The sequence below is a fragment of the Peromyscus maniculatus genome, chromosome 9, assembly GCF_049852395.1.
Source record: "Peromyscus maniculatus bairdii isolate BWxNUB_F1_BW_parent chromosome 9, HU_Pman_BW_mat_3.1, whole genome shotgun sequence".
In the NCBI taxonomy this organism is placed as follows: domain Eukaryota; kingdom Metazoa; phylum Chordata; class Mammalia; order Rodentia; family Cricetidae; genus Peromyscus; species Peromyscus maniculatus.
The window spans coordinates 8,748,685-8,773,228 of record NC_134860.1 but is presented as its reverse complement, the minus strand read 5'-3'; the positions used below and the strand labels follow the sequence as shown (position 1 = coordinate 8,773,228).

Sequence of the window (24,544 nt, the reverse complement as noted above, 5' to 3'; positions counted from 1 at the left end):
GTAGTGCCAGAGTTTAAAGGTAACTGGCATAAAGCTGCCACTAAGATTACCATAGTTCCTCAAATAGAAGATTCCCTGGATTATAAAATGTACCCTTAATCTTCTGTATCATTAAGAAAAAGGATTGGGCGGTAATGGCACACGCCTTTAATCCCAGCACTCAGAAGGCAGAGGCAGTCGGATCTCTGTGAGTTCGTGAGTTCGAGGCCAGCCTGGTCTCCAAAGTGAGTTCCAGGAAAGGCGCAAAGCTACACAGAGAAACCCTGTCTCGAAAAACAAAAAACAAAAAACAAAAAAAAGAAAACAAAAGAAAAAGGACTGTAAAATTTTAGAAATATTTTGATGTTAGGAATGCTAGAATATGAAAAAAAAAAGGTGACTGGTTCTTGTGGAATGAATTCTGAAGGCACGCAAGGCCGAGGCTAGGACCTGTTTCCACACATGTTCAAGACAAGAACCAGAGTACAGCTCTGAGGCTGCCAATTCTAGAACACAGGCTTTGCGCAGCACACTGAAATTTTACATCCCAGCTTATGTGCCCTTATAACCTTAGGAGAAGACAATAATCTGTCATGCTGGTCCATCTTTTCATCAAGGATGACTCCCTAGTACTTTCAATCCCCCAGACCCCCACAATGTGAATACTGTGTTATTAAATGAAATTCATCTGTTAATTTTCACCTTTTATTGATTAAACGTGTACTGTTTAGACATACTGAGATGATGTAAAACCAGCTAAAGCAAAAGAAACTTACGTTTATCCAGGGTACATGGACCCACTCCAGGGAAATGAGCGTTTCCAATAGGCAATCACTTTTAAAAATCAGGTATTTGATTAGCATACAAAGTATTAGGGTTCATTATGGCATTTTTTTTTTTTAAACAGAACTTGTTTTGTTGCTCTTCTCCTCAGCTCTTTTTGTACATCTCCCTGTGCCCTATTGGACCCTTCCACTCACAGTGGGTACCTTTCCATCTTCACGAACGTGTGTTCTATCATCCTGACCCTTTCTCTCCTCAGACCTGCTTCCTCAGAGTTCAGGGCCCACTGAAAGCAGGATGTGGGCACTGTTCAGGCATTGAGACAGCCTGCCTCACATTATATGTTGGGTCATTTGCTATACAACTCTTCAAAGTAGAGTTCTGGTGACTAGACAGAATGTGGGCTCCTATTTAGTTTTCAAACTGATAGGAAGGAGATTCAACAGGTTTCTCTGGGTTAAACTGGAATAAGGCAGTAAAAGGAAAATGCCATTTGTGGGTTTTCGGTCATTCAACTTCATTCTGTGCCTCAACTTAAGAGTTGAGTTCAGGCCGGGCGGTGGTGGCGCACGCCTTTAATCCCAGCACTCGGGAGGCAGAGGCAGGTGGATCTCTGTGAGTTTGAGGCCAGCCTGGTCTCCAAAGTGAGTTCTAGGAAAGGCGCAAAGCTACACAGAGAAACCCTGTCTCGGGGGAAAAAAAAAATAAAAAAAAAAGAGTTGAGTTCAGGTACAAGTTACTCATTTTTTTTTGCTTCCCCTGAGCAGAGTACAGAAAGCTCTTAGGAACTATGAATTTGTGGATGACCCAGGTCATGGTCCCTGACTCAAGCTCTCTTTGTAGGTATGAAATTAGGAGAAGAGATTAAATGTTGCGCAATGTGACTTCAAAAGCCCAGCAGTGAAAAAAAACAAACACACCCTGAATGCTCATCATGTGTGAAAGCTCCTTGTGCTGGTGGCTGTCTGTATGTCCTAACACCTAAAAGCAAAGCTACAGGCAAAGTGTTCACCAAATCCCTAAGACATACTAAATGTCTTAAATGACACATGCACACAAAATCTCAAAAAAAAAAAAAAAAAAAACAGTGAATAATTATTTGAGGGAAAAAGAAGGCCATGACAAATGGAGGCTGGAATTTCATATACTGTCCTTATAAAACTCATAAGACAACTCCTGCTCCCCAAATGTAGAATCTTCACAACACATTAATTGTACATGAAAAACAAAGAGGCATAAAAATAAGAGCAGTCATTAGATTAAAACAGGCAGTTCTTCTGACCAGTTTGGGGAACCTGCCACCTGGGCTCCATGGATTCTTGTGTTGTCTAGGGAACAGGGACTCAGGGTGCTCTACTGTTGGGCAATGGACTGTGGTGGGCAATAGATTCTTGTGTTGTCTAGGGAACAGGGACTCAGGGCACTCTATTGTTGGGCAATGGACCATGGTGGGCAACGGCTTTGAGCAGTTTGATCTAGGGAGTCTCACACGGAAATGCCTCTTCCTTCCAAAGAGCACAGATTATTGTGAGCTCCTGTTCCAGCAACGACTGGACTTGTGTCCATCAGTGTCATCCTTCCTCCAACATATATACAAGCAGATTGGTGGGTGGTGTCTACAGCCATCAGAGCTGAGGCTTTTTTGAGCTTTCTCTTTAAACTGGATACAATGGACCAGGCCTTACTTGCATCAGAGAAAAGCCACAAGAGTGAAGTTACAGATCCTGGAGAAGAGAGGAAGAAGCAGATAAGAATCTACACAGACATCTCACTTTTAGTTTAGGTTTCAAGAAACTTGCAGTTCTACCACAGCCCAACCTTTTAATTATATTCTGGAATGGGACTCGATATGTGGTTCCTAGAACATTACACATTAGAGAGGAATATCTGGTCCTGTAAACACAGGGCTTAGTTGCATCTCCTTTTCAGTTCACCTTTGAACATAGACGTCACTGTAGCCAGCAAGGACAGAGAAAATTCTCTGAATGTGCTCCAGTGTAAATAATTACCCATGGCAAAGCGTAACTATTTAGTTTCTGCATCTTTCATTTGAAAACTCCAAATCTGAATTGATTTCCAAATCCAAAACTTTAGGAGAAAAGACATGATGGCACAAGTAAAAAGAATCCTACATCTGAGATCATGTGATATGCCCTAACTGAAATGGAGGCACACTGGACCTATGTTATAAAATGAGCCTTAGGTGTGTGGGTAGGGGACAGAATGAAACACTAGTGAGCTACGTCGTGAGGCCTGGGTTGCATCTGTTGAGCTCAGGGTACACGCAGTGCCCTGAGTTCCATACTCAGTAGGGGTGACAGTGTAGGTCTTCTTTGTAAGAAAGATGTCAGTGGAGGAAAATGAAAGAATAGACTCAGTTCATTCTCAAAATGACAAGAGCAAACTTTTATTGGCTTGAGAGGCTGATGCCCCCAAATCCTGTGACTTGGTTTTTGAGGGTGCAGGAGAACACGCTATGTAAAGTCTGAGAACATTTTTGTAGTGCTTAGAGAGAGGCAGGGCATGGCTTGTTAGACCCAGAAATTGTCTTTTTGAAATTGCAGGGTGGGAGAGAGTCTATCTGCTTTTGTGACCTCTGGGTTTCAGGGCACGAGGTGAGGTGGGCTGCTTTCTGGACTTCTTCTTTTTTGTTTTTTGTTTTGTTTTTCCAGACAGGGTTTCTCTGTGTAGCTTTGCGCCTTTCCTGGAACTCACTTGGTAGCCCAGGCTGGCCTCGAACTCACAGAGATCCGCCTGGCTCTGCCTCCCGAGTGCTGGGATTAAAGGTGTGCGCCACCACCGCCGGGCCTGCTTTCTGGACTTCTATGGGTGGCAGATTTCTTGATGCCTTGGGCCTGTTTTATGGCCCTGGTTTGAGAGCGGTGGGGTCTTTTATCCTTTCATAATGAACTCCTAGAGGTAGAGCTGGCCTCACATATGCTAGCCTCGGACGTCCACTAGCTCACTAGAAGAACAGGCTGTACTGTGTTGAGCAACCAGCAGCCGGTAGACACTCGACTGCTGGCTTGATGCTTAGTTCCCAGTAGGTTACTAGTTTATCTGCTAGCTCAATGAGGTAAGAGATTCAGAGACAAGTTTAAAATATTAACTAGAATATAGCTAGCATTCAAATTCAATTCTCCTCATTAAATGCCCTATCTGTTACTGTATATTGCTTCCTTAAGTGGGTGAATTAGAAATTAAAAATGAGCTTTATTAAAAACTTAAGATTTCCAAACTTGGTAAATTAAAGGAAGAAAGAGTCAACAACATGAAATAAAACAACAAATGCTACATGAAAGAGAATAAAAAGGTGCCGTTAAACAGAATAGATATGAATGCTATTACACCCCTCCCCCTTTATATAGAGGCTCTTCAAGGACAGAGCAATAGTGTTCTCTGCGTGGTCCTCCTGCCTCAGTCTGCTCAGCTTCATTAACCTGTGCTCATCAGAACACACTAACATCAACACACACTTGGCACACACTCCTCAAGCCTAATTCTTGGCAAGCCCCTAAGAGGCAGCACATAGATGTACGTCACTAACCCTGCACAGCACTAAGAGCTGGGCCGAGCTTCTGTACTCTGGAACATTAGGCTGGGTGGCCTTTTAGCCTAGATCTACAGTTTCTGTTAGAATTGCTTCTGTCATCATTTGGTTGCCTAGAGGGAAAGGTGTAGGAATGGAAAAAGAAGGAAATGCAATAAATCTATAAATCCCTTAGTAAAGCACAGAACAGCTGGAAGAGAAAGAGATTTTATTTAGGATCAGTGGGGATAAGGCCAGACTCCTCTAAATTTGGGAGCTGATCAAAGTCTTAGTTGTTGCAGTAAAGAGCTTCCTCCATGACAAGTGGTAGTCTTCATGTGCCAAAGCCCATTATCCTCCCACTCTCTCTATAAAAGAGCTAAGACCCTGGCCCAGGCCCCGTTTTCCTGCCAGTGATGGCAAAGGAGTTTAGAGCATGTAACAAGAGCTTCTTAACAATAGGACTTGATTTCTATTGGGCTTTCCCGACAGCCAAACTGCAAACAGAACTTCATTTAAGACTACTTTGGAAATCTGAAACAGTGTTTTTGTGATTAAATTCTAATCAGTTAACGCAGATTGCCTTTGGTTTTCAGATTAACCTGACAAAGACATCAATTATCATTTACCTTGTTGATGGTTTTAAAAATACAAATGTGAATAAGAGATTTTAAACAGAGCTCTGATAAAGCCCAAACCTAATTGTTTCCCATCTCGGCTGTTGAATTTATGTGCTCCTGCAGACACAATTAGGGAGCACATGTTTATATGTATAAATAAAATATAGGTGATATGAGAATTTCTGACAAATGATTTATTAATGAAAACGTATTAACTCTAAGCTTTACTGCCAGAGAAACTTCAATATGTACACGAGCATGAAGTTTTCAGTTCCCAACCTTTGGTTACATGAATAAGCCTTAAGCGCCACAGAGCAAACATTGATCCTAATTGCAAAAGAAAAACAAACAAATCCCCCCTGACTCTTGAATCTCATTTCTCTACACCATATGAGGAAGACTCTTTGATTCTACTTTTCTTTCCTCTCAATCAGCTTCTAAAATAGCGCCAATAAAAATGAAGCTGGGGAAAGGACAGATAAACCATTGCTTGTAGGGATGATGTTTCAAAGAGCAACTGGAAATTAGTCTGTCTTAAATAGAAAATAGTTTTAGCCTAAGATCCTGGCATTAAGTAACATTAAAAAAAACTTCAACTCTTAATTTTCAAAATTCAAAATATAGACAATGCAAGCCTAACAGCAGTCAGGAGCGAAAGGCTCCCAGGGACATCTGTAGCAGTCGCCACTTGAGATTCCTGGGTTTGAACCTCCTCCAGGCGAATGGCATCTGCTAGCCACCAAAGCCATCTGGAGAATACACAGACAAGAAGAAAGAGACCTCAAAGCTGAGTGCAACCTTCCATGGGGTTCACAAGAAATCTGATTGGCAAAATAAGGAAAAGTCAAAGAATAAAGACTGACGGAGAAGAAAAACGGAAGAAAACATATTCAAGCCCACGTCAATAGGACGAACGGGGCTCAGATGTACAAATGACAATTGCATGTAGAGAACGGTTGCATCCTTGATTACAAATGTGGATTATATACACATTTATATTAGATGAAGTCAGTTCATACATTACACCGCACAATTCAAACAGGACGTCTCTGAGAGGTGAGAGGAAGTCCCATTCCCTTGGTTTCTCAGGTCCCTGTCTTTTGTCCTGGCTGGTCAGTGGTCTCTGCACTTGACTCAGCGGCATGGTATATGAATGGATAAAGCTTGATGTCTGGTCCAGGGGTGGAACAGTTTCTGCATTCTTCATTGTAGTACCGTAGTAACAACTTATACACTTTTCCTAGAGAGTGAAAGGCCAGAACAATTTGTATGTTAAGTTATATTGATGGAAAAACTTCAAAAACAAAAACAAAACACTGCTATTTTAACTTATCTTTTTTTTTTTTTTTTTTTTTGAGCTGAGGATCGAACCCAGGGCCTTGAGCGCTCTACCACTGAGCTAAATCCCCAACCCATTAACTTATCTTAAATATCACAAGCTTAGATTTGGCTTCTAAAAATAAAGTATGAATTTCTAATGCCTAGAAGGCTTTCCTGGACATAAACTTGAACATTTAAGAGATATTTTAAAAGAACTTAGGCTATGATTGCTGGCTGTCCATGATCCAATGTCCATGCACTGTCTATAGAGTTCACTACAACCCCAGTTATATACCCAGCTCCCAGAGGAGCAACATACTTGATGAGCACACTGCATTCTCATAAATTTGACGGATTGAGGACTTGAGGACTGTCAAGTTTGAATTTATCTTTCCCCTCCCCCACCCCCCTCCACCCCTTCCTCTCACATGTGTATACACCCTCATACCCCCTTTAGAGATTTCCATATAAATAAAAGTAAACAAGGACATAAATTCTAGCTTCCTAACTTTACTTCCTTTTAGACAGGGCTCACTATTATCCTATTATCCCAGACTGGCCTAGAATTAATAACCCTCCCAACTTGCTGGGATTATAGGTACACACCACCATGCCTGCCTAGAGACTTCACTCTAAAATGATAAACTTAAGTCAGTATCATGAATGAAATTCTGCCAGGAAACAAACCAAAGCTCTGCAGAAGCTGCCTGCTTAAGTGCTCTGTCACTCCCTGAGCTCCAGCCAAACCATTCTCCCTTTGATCCACCAGACTTAGCAAGTGTTCCTCCCGGACGGTACACATCCATCTAGATACCAAATGTCAAGTCTATCTCCTACTCACCGACATTCAGTTTCTTCTCAGTAAGGAAAGTGTGCATGCTGTAAATGTCTCTCATCAATTCTGAGTCCCCAAAGGTGAAATAAACCACATCGCGTTCAGCTGCAGCAGCGGCCAGTATCTGTATTAAGGCTGTAATGAAGAGAACGGGCAGTTATGTCATGGCGCTTCCTATCAATACACTGTTAGCTCTTTTAACCAGCTACAGAGGCTGTATGCCAGAGATTTATCCTGCATTAAGGATTTACAAATCCAATGCACATGTTATTAGGTACAGTGACTACAAGATAACACAAATTATCCAGTTTATGACTCTCAGGTATGCTTGGAGAATAACATTCAACTGCAACAATCTCACAGTTACCTTCTCTGGACCACAGAGGAAAGTTCATTTGAAGCAGCAAACCAAGGCATAAAGGTAGTATTTATAATTACTTCTATTAATCTATTATTTTTCTGTTTGTTGATTTAATAATTTTGTCCCATTACACACTCACTGGTCTTTTGCATCACAGCCCTATTTGGGAGGTTCTGATGCTGTCACTTGACTGCTACAAGCATTCTCCACACAAGTTGCTAAGCACACCTGCATCCTTCCAGCACTCACACCTATTGGTCCCTGCCACAGGGAGTCAGTGTTACTGAAGATGCAGAGATGGGTAACCCTCTGGTGTGTTAGAACAGAAAAACAACTGAGAACTACTACCTCCAATCAAGGCTACAAATCTGCTATATTTAAGAAAGGGAAAACAATGCACATTAACTTATGCTTAAATGGTCCAGTAGGTAAAGGCACTTGCTGCCAAGCCTAAAAACCTGAATTCAATCCCTGCACCCACATGGTAGAAGTAAAAACTGGATTCCCACAAGTTGTTCCCTGCCCTCTACATATAGTGTATGTACACACATGCACATAATTAATTAAAATTATAAAATAAGTATGCTATTTTTATCTTTTTTTTAAAAAATAAAGTCTTACTTTGTAGGTTCAGGCTGGTCTTGAACTCACAATCCTTCTGCCTCAGTGACTTGCTTGAGTGCTGGGATTAGAAGAGTGTGCTACCATGCTTACCTATTATTATTTCTGACAATGCATGTGATTCTAAAATACCATCCAGATCCTGTCCTGCTTTTTAAACCATATTTACTGAGTATCTACAACCTGGAGATACCATGATGAGCTCTCATTAATCTTAGAATGTTGAAAGTAATTAATTTCAAAACAAAGGTAAGTTTTAATTAAAATTGCTCAACCAACTTATGCATACATTAAAGCTTCAGAAGTCCCAGTTTTAAAAGGTTCCTAATTAACCTTAAAGTACATATAAAAATGAAAACTAATGAATTGTCATCTTCCTTTACCAAAATATATCATGTTTTATTTTTTAGAGAAAATGAGAAGTTGGCTTTCAATGCTAGGAAAGGACCAGTCAGTCGGTCTTGATTTCACACCTGTCTCTGTTCTAGTAACCCTACTGCACAGACATAAGCTGGACCAGGAAGGATAGAGACAGGGATCCACATCCGTCCCCACCTCTGCTAGCTTTATTCACCACTTTGGCTTGGCTCTCTTAGCCTTGTTTTCTCAGTTACACAACAGAGTTGAACTAAATGATTCTTAGAAACTCTCAGTTAGGATTCCCTAATTACTATTATAAGTTTTCTGCCCGTATCAGATGCTAAGACTATAACTGCACAAATGAAATTTCCAGGAAGATAAATTAGTCTTGACCTTAAATACATCATTAAGTCATTGACAAAGTATTTAAATTTTTTTCATTGTTTATTTTATGTGCATTTGGTGTTTTGCCTGGATGCATGTCTAGATGTGTGAGGGAGTCAGATCCCCTGGAACTGGAGTTACAGACAATTGTGAGCTATATGGGCTATATGGGTGCTGGGAATTGAATTGGGTCCTCTGGAAGACTAGACAGTGAGTGCTCTTAACCACTGAGCCACCTCTCCAGTATTTTAAATGGCACCATCTACAGCAACCACTGTCTATGAAATCTCCTAGGTCTTTGCAAACCTCTAGAATTAAACCTTATGATTTAAGTGAACTCACTTGCATTAGAAGTTAGATGAGAATAAATTTAATGGGGTATGGGGACAGATGCCAAGTCTGCTATAAAAGCTTATAATTCTAGCTCAAGCATACATAGGTGCCAAAATAATCACTTAAATTAATCTGTAGGGAGCTTGGTTTTAATTTTCTTTTTGGCAACCATGTTATACCATGAGGAAAAAACCAAATATGAATAAGCTGAAAAAGCAATTTACTGTGTCCTGTTACAGCAAATGAACCAAGCAAATATGGGCAAGATAGGGCCAGGTATGGTGGCACACACCTTTAATCCCAGCACTAGAGAGGGAGAACCACATGGTTCTTATGTTCAAGGCCAGCCTGGTCTACAGAGCGAATTCCTGGACAGCCAGTGCTATAGAGAGCGAGGTGTCAGATATCAAAAACTCATACACAGGTGGTGTCTGAGGCTATCACATGTAATATTAGTAGTGCCTACTAACATGGAGCTTATAGCAGATGAACTCTACTAAAGACAAGCTCATTTAATTTTTGCAGAAACAGAACAAGATAACTAGTATTACAGCCATTTTGAAAATGGTTAAGTAATTGTCCAAGGACACCTAGTAAAATGCAGTGGAGCTGAGATTTGAACCCTGTATTCTGACTCAAAACCCCATGCTCTTACCCAGTTCACTGCTTCCAAGCTGCAATACAAAATCACTCTGCATGAGGCCAAGCAGACTTTACCATGGGCCAGACACAAGGTTTCCTGAACCTGTTTATTTGCATTATTTGAGTGTATTCTGGCAAGAAGGCTCAAATGGGACAGATGTGAAAGTACTGCCCACGCTTTCCACTGAATTCAGTCTTCTGAGCACTCACACACTCTTGGCTGCTCTGACAGTCTCCAGCTCTGCTTGGTAACCCCCAAGGTACAGATGGTGTTTACACCAGAGAGCACTCTTGTAGGCCAACTCTCACACCCAGAGTATTCTTAGTCTTGACTGGCCTGTCCTCTTACTACAGCACCACTAAGTGCCTCCTCTGGTCTGCTCATCTGCGTTCAACAGTCTTTCCTCACGGCCACCACTCTACCTGCAATGCTGTACCACTTTCCTCACTCTGTGACCAAACTCCTAACAAAGCAACTGAACAACACAAGTCTGTGTCCCCAGGTGGAGAGGACAGTCAGCCAATCACAGGAGAGAAGGCGTGGCAGCATGGAGCAGCTGGTCACTTTGGATGCTCAGTGGGGAGGCAGAAAGAGAGGAACGCTGGTGCTCAGTTGTTCTCCTTTGTAGTCAGCCCAGTACCCTAGTCCACTGGACAGTACTGCCCATATTTAGGGTGGGTCTTCCCACCTTAATTAACTTAAACTAGAAACCCCACCACAGATATGCCCAGAGGTTTTTCATGGTAAGCCTAAATCCCATCAAATTGACTCAGATTAATTTATATTAACCATCACAAATGTCAGTTTTCATATCTAGATCCAGGTCCAATGCAGATTAAAGAACAAGTTGTACACACTGGCCTTAAATCTGGCTTGAATATGGAATTGGTAAAATGATAGTTGGGTGATGTCAAGCTGATTATCCAACTCTCTATGCCTCAGTATGTCACCTATCCAAACAGAAAGTCTTCCTAATAGGTTGTGTACTTAGACAACAAAGAACTTGCTGCCATGTTTGATGACCCATTAATATACCTAGATGTAATATACCTAATATCTCCTAGAACACAGAATACATTCAACATATTACCTTAGCTCACAATAAGAAACATACTGATAATGTCTTCTGGAGGAAGACAGGGCCAACTTTATCAGTTCTAACACTTAACCTGCTGTGTTCCTTTGTGAGTCTGTCTACCAACCTTGGCTTCCCAGTCTTATGAAGAGGGTTACAAACTAAAGAGTAGTTATGCAAATAAAGAGACAAGGCAATGGTTCTTACACCCAACTGATCATTATCAACTTGTAGACTATGAAACAAAGTGTGCAAAACATTTTCCAGATCCAGAAACCCAGTGGCATCTCATAAGTGGTAATAAACACTCCGCTCATCCTTGACCTTACACTGTCATATAAAACAATGGGCCACAAAAAGAACAATGCAGGAATGTTACATGTATTCTTACTCAGGGGAAGTGGAGAGAGAAAAGGAAGTATGGTCTATTCCCACAGAGGAAGCAAAGCACCAAGGAACGTGAGGTGACCAAGTGAGGTGACCTGGTCCATAATCTATTTTCAGGATTCACCCTTTCTGATGTTTATAACCACAATTTCCACAACCCTCAATTAAAAGGTCACCAGGTCAAATCAACCACAGCATGGCAGAAAATGACTCACTGGCACTATCTTGTTACCATTCTTGATTAATAATTTTTTCTGGAGTTTAGCTTTTTGTTGTTGTTTGTTTTTTTGAGACAAGGTCTTCTATGTAGCCTAGGCTTGCTGATTCACATGCCACAGCTGCTTGAGTACTGGGATTAGAGGCATGTATGTTCCCCATGACTGTCTTGAGTTTAACCATCTTGATTCTAAAATAGCAAAGAAATTAATAAAGACATTAGGTTTGATTTAAGGACATGAAGATGGCCAAATGTATACCAAGTTTCTGTATCTCATTAATCTTTCACTTAATATGTCAAGGGACCCACTGGAAATCTCAGCTAATGAAAGACATATCTACTGTTTATTGGGTATGTTCATTTGGTCTCATGGGTGGAATAGTATCCAAGTTGGTCTAATTAGAGTATTTCTATGGGATTTTTTTTTCACCTTTATTCTCAAGTATTTCTTCTTCTTTTTTTTTTAATTAACATGGTGTGTTTTTTTTTTAAATTTTATTTATTTATTTATTTATTTTATTTTACAATACTATTCAGTTCTACATAACAGCCACAGATTACCTTGTTTTCCCCCTTCCTGCCCCCCTCCCATTCCCACCTCATCCAGATCAAGGCCTCCCCCGAGGACTGAGATCGACCCGATAGACTCAGTCCAGGCAGGTCCAGTCCCCTCCTCCCAGATTGAGCCAAGTGTTCTATGGGATTTTTTTTAAACTATGGAATTCCGCCCCCACACACACCTTTTTTAAATCTAGGGCCATTCAACTGTACAGCTTGTTAAGTCTATAACTATTTAGTTCCAGTTCCTGTCATGTAGACACAACTTGAAGACAAGAGGATGTGGCTACCACATTAAGTTGCCCACAGGAGGGAACTAATACATGTGTTGCAGAGATGGAGAAGCTGATCCCAGGATCTAATCATTTATAAAGCCAACTGCATGAGACCTTCATCAGACACATTATTTCATAACCCCTCTGGGAGGAAAGAAAGGCTCACCGTCAAATGGAAAGATCCTTTTCTGATCTTTCTGTTCTGATCGGAGGGATAACCTACATTAGAGTCAAAATTCTTTTCATCTTCACGCTACCACAAAGAATCTCCACACACAGCATTTGTGTAGGAGATGGGACCCTCTGGTGGAGCTAGGACTCAAGCGGAGACTGAGGAATGGAAGGAACTAGTCCGGTCCAGATACGCATTTAGAATGTGCAGAGTCTTCAGGTAAGGAAGGGTACCCAGAGGCTGCTGAGTAATAAACAGCTGTGTGGAAACACTGGCACACATCTTATATGTGAATCAAGTATTAGGCAAGGCTCAGGGATAGAAAAGAAACTGCACAGGACTATGGCATCAAGACACTCTTTAATATAGTAAGCTAGCAACAGCATAATCTCTTATAAGGCAAGTAAATACCTTATGGGGGATAGTAAAAAATAAACTAGGAGGGAATCCTAAGGAGACACAAGAAAACCAAAAACCGGCTCTTCATGAAGCAAGCAGAAAAGAAGGATGTGTGTTTCACTGACAGATCTTTCAGGCATGGGTAAGTTCTATGCTCTTCAGACACCTTTTCAAGCGCCAACATGTCTGTAATAGTTAAGTCCCACTGAGACTGCTAAAGTAAACTCTTAAAGCAGAAATATTGTTTTTATTCAACTCTACTGCAGTAAGCCTAGGAAGAAATGAACTTACCTTTACTTAGAAACATCTCATGGAGCCCAGGCTTAGTGAGCAGATCACATTCCCCATTTCTCTCCCACCTTCCTTGAGTAAGAACACTCTAACATTCTTGCAATGGTCTTTTTGTGGCCCTCATGCTTAGATAAAATCTTAAATGATAATTATGTTCAGGGATGTCTGGAATATTTGTTATCAGAAACCCACTCATAGTCTGTTCTAGTGGAGTGTTAAAATAACAACAGCAGCAGCAACAACAAAACCACACCAAAAACAAAAAAGCACAAAGAGTTCTGGGTGGTAGCACACACCTCTGATCCCAGCAGAGGCAGGTGGATCTCTGTGAGTTCTAGGCTAGCCTGTTCTACATAGTGAGTTCCAGGTCAGGTAGGGTTTTGAGACACTATCTCAAAATCAAAATATCATAAAAGGTTTATAAAGCAAACACACAAAGCTGCTTCAACTCCAACAAAGATAAAAGACCAAATAATCTACAAAATTATAAAGTGTGACCAGATACATCAATGACACAAAACACACAAACTCTTATCTTTGAAAGAACATTGGTGAGAGGCAGGGGAACCATACAAGTGGGGACAAATAAATCAGCTAAAACCTTAACAAAAGTGTAACAGCTGATGGGAACTCCAAGGTGGGGGCACTTTAGGATACTGACTGTACCATACTTACGACGGTCTATCTCAATCAACTGATTTCTATTGAAAACATCCGAAAGCGCACTTAATCATCTAGCCTACTGAACATCCTAGCCTAGTGCCACAGTATCGTGAGTTTCAGGTGTGTGCCTTCTTGTTCATGACTACAGGGTGACTGGTAGCTGTGCTATCCTGCTGTTGTCTGGCACCATGAGAGTTATTATTAATTATTATTATTAGGATCTATTATTATACCATATATCCTCAGCTTGGGAAAAGAGCAAATTCAATATGTGAAGCACATTTTCTACCTACCTAAGGCCTAAAGAAACACTGTTTGCCAGGGATTGTCAGGGGAGTTCAGACTCAAAGGCTCTTTCCTGTGTCTTCCAGGGAAACAGGGCCCAGCAGGCAAGAGGGCGTACAGCGTCACTACTGGCACACAGACAGAGTACAGGAGGTGACCCGCAGCTCCTGGGGTCTAGCAGAGAGCCCTTTGCTCTCCTAGTCCTAAGGCCACTGGTTGCCCAGGACAGCAGTTGTAATAAATGACATTGGATGAATTAAGAGATAAAAGTATTCTCTTTATGTTTTTTTCACAATAGATCGAGTGTGGTGGCACATGCTTGTAACATTAGCACTTGGGAAGCTGAGGCAATATCCTGAGTTCAAGACCTGCCTGTGCTATATAGTGAGTTCTAGGTCTGCTGCTAGGATATATAGGAAAACCCTATCTCAAAAAACAAACAAATAAACAAAAACCCAACTTATTAAATTAATAAATGATTATACTAATGTACAACTAGAGAAGCTAACAATGAGTGGTCAACTGTGAAACTTGTGTACTATTAGGCAACACATATCTCAAAAATACTTACTTATATTTTTAAATAAAAATGTAAAAGCTTAAGGATTTATATACACCTGTGTTGTTCATGAAATGTTTGGTAATTTTTTGTTGTTGTTACAAAAACAATACATAGCCTGGTGGTGGTGGCGCACACCTTTGATTCCAGCACTTGGGAGGCAGAGGCAGAGGCAGGAGGATTTCTGTGAGTTTGGGGCCACCCTGGCCTATAGAGCGAATCCCAGGACAGACTCCAAAGCTACACAGAGAAACCCTGTCTCAACCCCCCCAAAACCCAACCCCCCCCAAAAAAAAAACAAAACAAAAAACCAATAATATAGCAATAGCCAAACTGCCCCCCATATACCAAAAAGAAAATATGTTATGTCTCTATTACCACTTAGAGGAAATTGTGCTTATTTTTTACACATATATAGATAAACATAAAGAACCTCAGATTGTATGTGCACTGTTTTGTATGCATAATTAAATTTTGAAAATGACTCACATGGTATGTTTGTTCATTTCCCCTCTAAGTAGGAATATTCCAAAGACATCTTTCCATTTCAGCAGATGTATTTCTGTAATGGTTTAATGTGCAATATTTTATTTCATAAATGCCCTACATCTTATTCTGCATAAAAATTAAAGTGTAAGCAGTGCTACAGTACTCGCCTAACATGCAAATGGCCCTGGGTTTGATCCCCAGCACAGCTGGAAAACACCACTGAACAGTCATGGTGCAGGTAGCCACTGTCCCACTGGAGGACACAATGACTAGTACTCCAATGACTATTCCAGCAAGTGCATGGGAGAGAGTCAGAGTAACCCTTCAGTCTAAATCTCAGGGACCGAGAAAATGACTGACACGAGAGGAATCTTTGAACACCATCCTGATGGTGCAGGCAAGGCTGTGGGAGAGAAAGGGTTTTTAAGCCACAAAGAAAAGGACATAGATGAACACATTTATAAAGCTTTCCATTGTCCAGCACAAATGAACGGGTTTATGGCAGACCAGGTTTTGGATTGATGACATGAATCTAGTCATTCATTTTACTTAAGAGAAAAACAGAAAAAAAAGAAGTATCTGTCATAAAATCAGTAAGTCCAGAGTGAAAAACAGGTTTCCTCAAACAAATTCAAGATGAGAATTTCCTAAAATAAATCTCACAAATTCCTTCCTTTGTTGACTTTCAAACATAAAGAAAAAAAAAAATGCACCAGGCAATTTATGTGTTGAACTTGAAGGAAATATGGTGGTCTTCAAAATGAGGGGACAAGAAAGGCTGTTCTAAAGATGTCACTAAAGTGTGACACATAAAATTAACTTGATAGGGCATTTAACCAAAAAGCTAAAAAAGAAAGGAAAAAAAAAAAAAAAAACCGAAAAAATGTCTGTAACATAGGCTATGAACACTGAACTTTTTTTTTTTTTTTTTTGTTTGTTTTTTGAGACAGGGTTTCTCTGTGTAGCTTTGCGCCTTTCCTGGAACTCACTTGGTAGCCCAGGCTGGCCTCGAACTCACAGAGATCCGCCTGCCTCTGCCTCCCGAGTGCTGGGATTAAAGGCGTGCGCCACCACCGCCCGGCTGAACACTGAACCTTTTTAATTTACTTTTTTCTTTTTGTTTATCTTTTTTTTTCTTTTTTGGTTTTTCAAGACAGGGTTTCCCTGTGTAGCTTTGCGCCTTTCCTGGAACTCACTTGGTAGCCCAGGCTGGCCTTGAATTCACAGAGATCCGCTTGCCTCTGCCTCCCAAGTGCTGGGGTTAAAGGCATGAGCCACCACCTTTTTTTAATGTACCAGAAATTGTTACTGACCAGAGAAAGAATAACTATCTCAAAATATATGAGGAGGAGGCATGAAAAAACAATTCACAGAAACAAACAAAAATGTGCACTAATTGGGAAAGCTGCTGAATGTCAGAGTAGCTGGAGACTGGTATATCTCACCTCCTGAGCTCATCCTACAGCCCTTTAGGGGACAATCTACATCAAGTATCAAAATATAAAGGACACATATTCTAGGAGTTACTCTTACTGGAGGAAATTTATCCTAAGAAGATAATTATGTGCAACTTAAAGTAAAATAGCGCACAGATCAATTGTACCAAGTAGAGAATCTCTGAACTGTGATATATATATGTACTTAGAACAGAATACTATGTAGCCATTAAAATAATTGGCAATAAGTCTTTATTTTGGTATCGAAAACTATCAGAATGCAGGTTTTAAAAAGAGATTATGGGATGAAATTATGGTGTGAATCCATTTATGTCAGATGGCTATACAGAATTTTTTCACAAAGCTACTCAAATGGATGGCCACCAAAACACTGCCAGTGAGTTTTGGTGGTTTATATACCTAAGGGCACCTTTCTGGGTTTCAGAACAGTGAATGTGTCACTGTTATGAAGATAACAAGCTTTTCATTATGGGGATGACTCTACTGCAACAGACATACCTGTTTCCTTCCTAATGAGCTGGTTTTATCTGTGCCTTGCTTGGCTGACAAGGCCAGCTACTCCTTATGTTTGCTGTGACTGTTCCTACTGCTCCCTGGAGACTCCCAGCTGCTCTTAGTACTGTGTTCCTGGAGGGAGCACCTAGACACTTGGAACCGCTTTAGGTTAGTCTGTTGTACTAATGAGGTGATTCAGGAAATTCCAACTGTATTAGTTCTTTGTCAATTTTGACATAAGTTGAAGTCAAGAGAAGAGGGAACCTCAATTGAAAAAAATGCCTCTACCAAATTGGCCTTTGGGCAAGCTTGTGGGGCATTTTTTTTTAAAAAAAAAATAATTATTGATGTGTGAGGGTTCAGCTCACTGTGGGCAGCACCACTCCTGGGCAGCTGGATGCTATAAGAAATCAGGCCGAGCAAACTATGGGAAACAAGTCAGGAAGCAGCACCCTTCATGGCCTCTGCATCAGCTCCTACCTCCAGGTTCCTGCCCTGACTTCCCTCAGGATGGACTATTACCTGGAAGTGTAAACTGAAATAAACCTTTCCTCCCCAAGCTGCTTTTGGTCAGTGTTTTATCACAACAATAGAAACCTTCAGCCATATAGGTAATGATCTAATCAACACTCCTATGTACTGAAAACCCAATCTGAGCACCAAAAGTGAGCAGAATTTTATGGCTCAACATACTGACATTTAAAGACAAAGAGGTGATTTAACACTATTGGGAGAGGTTGTCAAAACTCCCAATTGTCTTCCAGGCTTTACCCTAAGTGTATCTTTTCTGTTCAAAGTATGGAACTTAAGCATTCTGGGAGTTATTCTAGTATATTTTCAAACTTGAAGGGATCAGGAGGCAAAATGCAGGTGACCTGGGGACCGACCCCCTGAGCCTTGTGACTATAACCTAAGTAAAGGCAGCCATGTGGAAGACTATGCCCTAACCTGTACTCATTCCAGGAAGGTAAGTGTCAAACTGTACTATGGTACTTTTAGCTTATGTCAGACCATTGGGGTGAAATGGAGCAGTGGTCACCCTGCTTTCTACATTTGATGAATTCAAATCAAGTAGATGCTCTAACTATAAAGGGCCAATAGCTTTGCAAATAGTGTGTGGAATGTCTCATCCTTCTTGGGTACCAAGTGCCTCCTGGTCTGTGCCACTCACGCAGCTCCCCTGGCCATATCTCCACCGCACTGTATGTGTCAGAGCATCAGTCACTCCATGCCACATCTGCCTATGCCTTCCTTTCATATACTGGGCTGTGACTGTCAAAAAGAGAGACCACAGCTTATTTACCTTGTACTCTCAATGCCCATAGCATGGCAGATGGTCCATTTGTTTAGTGAGTGAATGAAGGAGTTGAGTGAATCACACTGTCCATAAACAACACCCCATTGAGAAAAGTGCTGGAGTGGGCACTTTGGTTTGAAACATCAGAGTTGGTTTTGCAGTCTTCTTTCCCTTGACCTTTCTACATTCAGCAAAACACTGTGGGATCTGGTTGATCAAAGAGCTAAGCAAACCTCTGCATGGAGATAGTAACTGAAGCTAAGAATTCCTTTGAACACAGCAAGGAAAAGAGGACGGTGCCCAATGTTCTTTTTCATCCTTAGACTTTTATAGTCTCCTATGACAACACGAGGCTGGACTTTGGCGACTGACTAACTCCTCTCTCCAGCCCTCCCAGCCCAGTCAGTAAGCTACTGCCTTTCTCTACAGTGACTGACCTACCTTTTAACCGAGCATCACCCCCAAAGGCGCCACAGCCCCAGTTTCCTGTGGCCACTGCAGAAAGATTCTCAGGAGGAACTCCAGGACGGAGAAATCCACAGTAAGCCTGCAGGAGAAAAGAGATACCACAGTGAGCAGACACCAACAGCACCCGCTGGTGAAGGGCTGAGATTGGCATCCACTGTCAAGTTTCGTTCTCATTCCCATTTTCTTTAGGGCCAAAATAAAAGGGGGAAAACAGAGGAGTACGATGTGAAGGACAGTAAGAACTGAAAAATTCTAGTATTTGTTTAGATGTAACTGCTTTGATGTTGGGCAAACCAACCCGCTCAATCCAGTAAGTCTCAGCTGCTCTATCCAGTGAAATAACAGAAGTGGATAGAATAACTATCGGATGGATGGATGTCAAGACCCTGTGCCGGGGCCCCCCCGGGAACGACAACTCGGACAACGCACTTGCTCAGCACTTCCGCACACTTCCCGTCAGTGTCCTTTTGTGGAGTCAGGGTCCCTGCAGTGCTTCACTGGCCTTCAAGAGTCAGAGTCAGTTTTGTGGTTTCCTCCTCTCTACACTCAGGTAAACGAGACACTGGGTTAGACTAAGAACCACAGCTTTAAAAGGGATTCTTATATTCTGTAACAAAATCTTAGTGCAGACTGTCACTGCCCTTCCTCTCTCTGGCTCCTGAGAGAGGAGAACACAAGGGCCTCTAAGACCTCTCTCAGTCCTAGTCCCCAGTTTCACAGCCCTGTTCTAAGTTAGACTCTTTAAGAATTTGCCAGTTACCTCCCCAAAGTACAATGTATCCTAAGGATGTTGGACAAGCAGTAACTAAATAACAACCTCATTTTGGACACAAGAAGACCCGAGTTTAAGTTTCAAAGTTTCTGACTTTTATCTCCTTGCTATCAGCCAAGTCAGTCTTCCTGCCTTTCAAAGGTTCTTGCCTTGTGAAACTATCAGATGAGTTAAAGAGGTTTAATGTAACAGCAAATCTCCCTAGGGTCTCTCAGGTATCAACCAAAGACAAAAATACAGTCTGTATGCAATACTAAATCAAACTACAAGGATGATCTGTGACAAACGTCCCTAGAGAAAAAACAAGGATAAAGAAAGATGCTTCTGTGAAACCCACATGAAGAAATATAGTAAATTGCTCTCTGAAGTCTCCGTAAAGGTATAAAAATGTATTTTACACACTGTCTGGATGGATTAACAAGACTATTTCTTTTACCCCTTCTAGGCTGTAAATCCTGACGGTTATATTAATTATAAGTTGTTACTAAACCATTATTCAATACCAAGGTACAGAGCTCATATAAGAACTCACAAATTACCTGTATAATCAGATGGACTGAGCTTCTGAAAATTCCTTTCAGGTCAACAATATGACAGTGATGGGTCAGTGATGGGTGGGACTAGGGCTGCTTACTTATATATGCCCCCTGCCCTCTGGTTAAAGCTAAATCTCAGGTCAAAGACCCTTATTTCTTTCCCCTTCCCGACATAGCCACACTGAACACATCTCTTTTTTCTGTTTTTCACTATGATCTGTCTCTTTAGAGTATTGGAGATGGATGTTTGAACTTAGTGTGTCTAGACTGGCAGAACTTAGAACAGTGGTTCTCAACCTTCCTAATGCTGCCACCTTTTAATACAGTTCCTCATGTTGTAGTGATCCCCAACAATAAAATTATTTTTGTTGCTACTCCATAACTAATTTTGCTACTGTTATGAATTGTAATGTAATTATCTGTGTTTTCTGGTCATTTTAGGCAACCCCTGAGAAAGGGTTTTTCAACCCCAGGGGGCCACAACCCACAGGTTGAGGACCATTGAATGTCACTGCCTTAGAAACTATAAAATTGTCTCTAAGTAACTAGGGGTAAGTCATTTCAATAAGCAAAAATAGCTTAGTTTAGTGATTATCAGGTTTAACAATGGAGAGTTTAAATCACTTAAATTATTAGAAGTAACATCTAACATAAAATGTCTTATTTTTTTTAAAATATGGCCACAACAAAAACTCTAAAACTGAAATTAAAATACATTTAATAATTTTTTTTTAAAGACTTATTTATTATGTATACAGTGTTCTGCCTGCTTGCCAGAAGAGGGTGCCAGATCTCATTACAGATGGTTGTGAGCCACCATGTAGTTGCTGGGAATTGAACTCAGGACCTCTGGAAGAACAGCCAGTGCTCTTAACCACTGAGCTATCTCTCCAGCCCCACGCATTTAATAATTTTTATCAAATACTTTCAGATAAAACTTCTAAAAAATTAGATAGAAATTAAATGATTTAGAATTACATAGTAATATACAAAGGACTGGTTAGAATGATTAAATGTGAAATGCTCTCACTTTGTTAAGGTCAAGCATTTGTAAGTTCAGATACAGTATTGTATCTCTATAGCACCATATTGGTGAATACTTTTCTGTCCCCCCAACCAAGGTGGGAATGTTTGAGGGAACTGGAAGAGAAAAGGAAACCAATGTGAACTCAGGCCACGCATTGACCTTCTGTCTCCCAATGTTACAACACAGCAATTCATTCATCCTAATAAATAACTGAAAAAGAGGAAAGTATTCATACCCCAGGAGAAGGAGAAAAAAATCAATGAACACCTATATGGCAGAATGAGATCTGATGAAGAAGGAAGGAAGAGAAAGGTAACCTTGGACTCCTGAAGACTGCAAAGGGGAGTGCTGAAAACAAAAACCAACCAACCAACCAAAAAAAAAAATACTGCCATCTAGAATGAAAAACTAGAGACTGAACAGGAAAGTGAAGACAGAGATGTAAGCAGGAAACAAAGAAAAGTGAAAAAGCAATGAAAGAAAGCAGGTCATTTCCAGAACAGAGCTGGCCAGAGTACTCTGGCACAAACATGTACATACAGACACATACGAACTCTGACTTCACGGTCATTAGTGCCACTTTCAAGTAGATACATTTCAACGATGTTTCACTCTCATGTAAACACATACTCTCCCCAGATTTCTAATTGTTCTTGGAGAACAAATATGAAGTCAATCTATCATACTAGTTTAATCTAAACTAGTCAACAGTTGATACAGAGGTTTTCCATATTCTGTGGTTTCTTAAAAAGTCTTTTAATTTTTTGGAAATGAGAATAAAGTTATACCATAAAGAGCCTTAAAATCATCCTATGCTCAGTCACAACATATTTGGTAAACTCCTTAATACCCACTGTTTAAAGACACTGATTCGTATCTTACACATCACGGAACAGACTGAGAATCAGTAAACTATTTACAACCAGGACAGTCATTAAACCAGAGCTCATCAAGCCAAACAATTATAAACATTTTGTCATGATGATATGAAAACATGAGAGATTCCAATATAGTCAGATGAAACAGATGATAAAATATGAGATAATGGGTAATTTTTGGGTACATTTGTATGACTACATTTGATGTGGAAAGACCTATAAAAACAACTGTTTGAAAGGGAGAATCATGGATGGCTTTGTATTTATTTGTATATAATAACTATATATTAGCACACAATTTATCCTATTTCTTATTTCTTCTGTCTGTGTGGCCATGCCAGTGAGTATTAAGGAATACCTGTGGAGTCCAGGGGACAACTTCAGAAAACCAGTAGGGATCCAACTCAGGCTATTGTGATTGGTGGTAAGTATCTTTACCTCTTGAGACATACCAGTTTCTGGTATTTTTTAAATGAGTAAAATGAAAGAAGTCAATTGAGTTCAGTTTTCTTGTTTTTAAAATAAAAAAAAAATAGATTGGATATCTTCATGATTTTCTGGTTCTATGTACTAAGACTGTCAAAGGAAAACTTCCTAGATATGATACATTTGAACTAAGACTCCAGAAAAAGAATGTGACATACACTTTGAGATTATAAATGATCAGATAGATATTGAACTTCTTAGAAATATCAGCAGAAAGCACCGATTGGTTTGTTATTAGGCTTTGATTTAGTAATAACCCCACTCCAAATATAGATCCTAACAAAAATCAATAAAATAGTAAACAGCTGCAATCAACTTGGTTCAATTTCTATCCCAGAAGGCTCCAGGAAATGTATTCAAAATATAACCTCACCTAAACAAGTCTAAGAGGGCAAATACAGCATTTCACTGGCATCTCATTCTTCCCTTGCAGAGACGCCTGACACTTTTACAAGCTGGAGTCACAAATCTTTCCAACACCAGTGTCTAAAATGTCAACCAGCTGATCTCTTCCAGAATTAAAAATACCTTCCCAGTACCAGTTGGACAGAGTAAAACTGATTCATGCTTTTTACAGACCAGCTCCTCCTGCAGGTCCTGATGTAGGTCTAACAGGACAGATGGAGACTGCATGGAGTGACCTCTTCTAGGATTTCTATTCCAATTGTCATCCCCTCAGCAATGCCTAGTGGCAAACAGGATGCGAGAGTGAAGACGTACACAATGCATTATGGTTGCAGGCTTTGATGCTTCATCTAAAAGATGTTCTACTCTCCCAGTCTACCTTCCATAACAGATGCAAAAATATAAGCAAGTTATCACTAATACAATCTAACATGTTTGCTCTAAACACAAGTTTATAAAACATAACAAAATACATTATTTCCTCCAACTTGTACTTCCCTTTGATGTGATTCTTGATGCTTGTGCCAAAATTCACAAATCTGTTTAATAGATAAGTGTGATTAATAAGGAATAGAATTTACTTTAGGAAGCTCAAAGTTTGTTTTCTTCTGTTGTTTTTTAGTGTGTGTGTGTATGTGTGAGAGTCTGTGTGTGTAGGCCTGAGGTGCTGCTAGGTGAAGTCCTCTATTGTTGCATCTCATTTTTTGAGACAGAGTGTCTCACTGACTGTAGAGCTTGCTGTTTTAGCTAGAATGGCTCGCCAGTGACACCAGGACTCCACTTGTCTCTGCCTTCTCACTGCTAGGTTATAGTCACACAGCATTTCTCTAGGTTTTATGTAGGCACTGGGGATCTAAGCCCAGACCTCGTGCTGCAAGCACTCTGCCCACATTGTCACCTCCCTGGTCCCTGTATCAGATAAGATTAAGATGAGGCTGGTGAGGTAGCTCAGTGAGTTAAGGTGCTTGCTATCAAGGCTGACACTCTGAGCTCAGTCCCTGGAACCCAGATGGTGAGAGGAGAAATGACCCTTGTCAGCTGTCCTATAACCTCTGTGAGTGCACTGTGGCATACATGTCCTACCACACATACAAAAGAAATTAATAAAAATGTAAGAAAATGTTTTTTAAAATAAGATGACAATGGCATTTAACAAAATTATTTGTTGCTTTTTTTCTTTTTCAGCAAGAGTTAGAAAACAATTTTTTGCTGAAACAACAAATTTTGTGAACATAGCAATAAATGAAAAGAACATGCATCTAACCCTGGTATGGTGACACAAGCCTGTAATCCCAGCACTCAGAAGGCAAAGGCAGAAGAATTATGAGTTCAAGGCCAGTCTGAGCTATAATAAAACCCTGTCTCAAAAGGGGGGCGGGGAAGGGAACACACATTTATCAATGGGCTTCCCACATGACAGGCCCTGAACCAGGTGCTTTCTCAACATTAGTTTACATGTCGATCAGCTGTATTCAATCTGCACATTTTTCTTGTCTTGCGGGAATTTAATAAATATGTTGGGAGACAACCTTAAATTTCCTTTAAAAATAAATCAGATAGAAAGGAACACTGGGAAGATTCACTG

General features: G+C 40.5%; 1 protein-coding gene and 1 long non-coding RNA gene across 7 annotated transcripts in view; one reads left to right on the top strand and one right to left on the bottom strand.

Annotated features, from left to right (window-relative positions):
- Positions 1-1,811: 1,811 nt before the first annotated feature.
- On the top strand, positions 1,812-23,092 carry LOC143267256 (uncharacterized). Its single transcript, XR_013042206.1, has 3 exons — positions 1,812-2,367; positions 22,410-22,492; positions 22,988-23,092. It is a non-coding gene; the product is annotated as an uncharacterized LOC143267256 (long non-coding RNA).
- Parg (poly(ADP-ribose) glycohydrolase) overlaps positions 3,956-24,544 on the bottom strand; it is a 114,008-nt gene continuing 93,419 nt past the window's right edge. For all 6 annotated transcript variants that reach the window (XM_015995646.3, XM_015995645.3, XM_006976729.3 and 3 more), the window contains exons 16-18: positions 18,829-18,934; positions 7,073-7,201; positions 3,956-6,151 (exon numbers count right to left, since the gene is read on the bottom strand). In XM_015995646.3, coding sequence (XP_015851132.1) covers positions 5,997-6,151; positions 7,073-7,201; positions 18,829-18,934 — 390 coding nt within the window. In that variant the 3' untranslated portion in view covers positions 3,956-5,996. The remainder of the gene's footprint in view (positions 6,152-7,072; positions 7,202-18,828; positions 18,935-24,544) is intronic.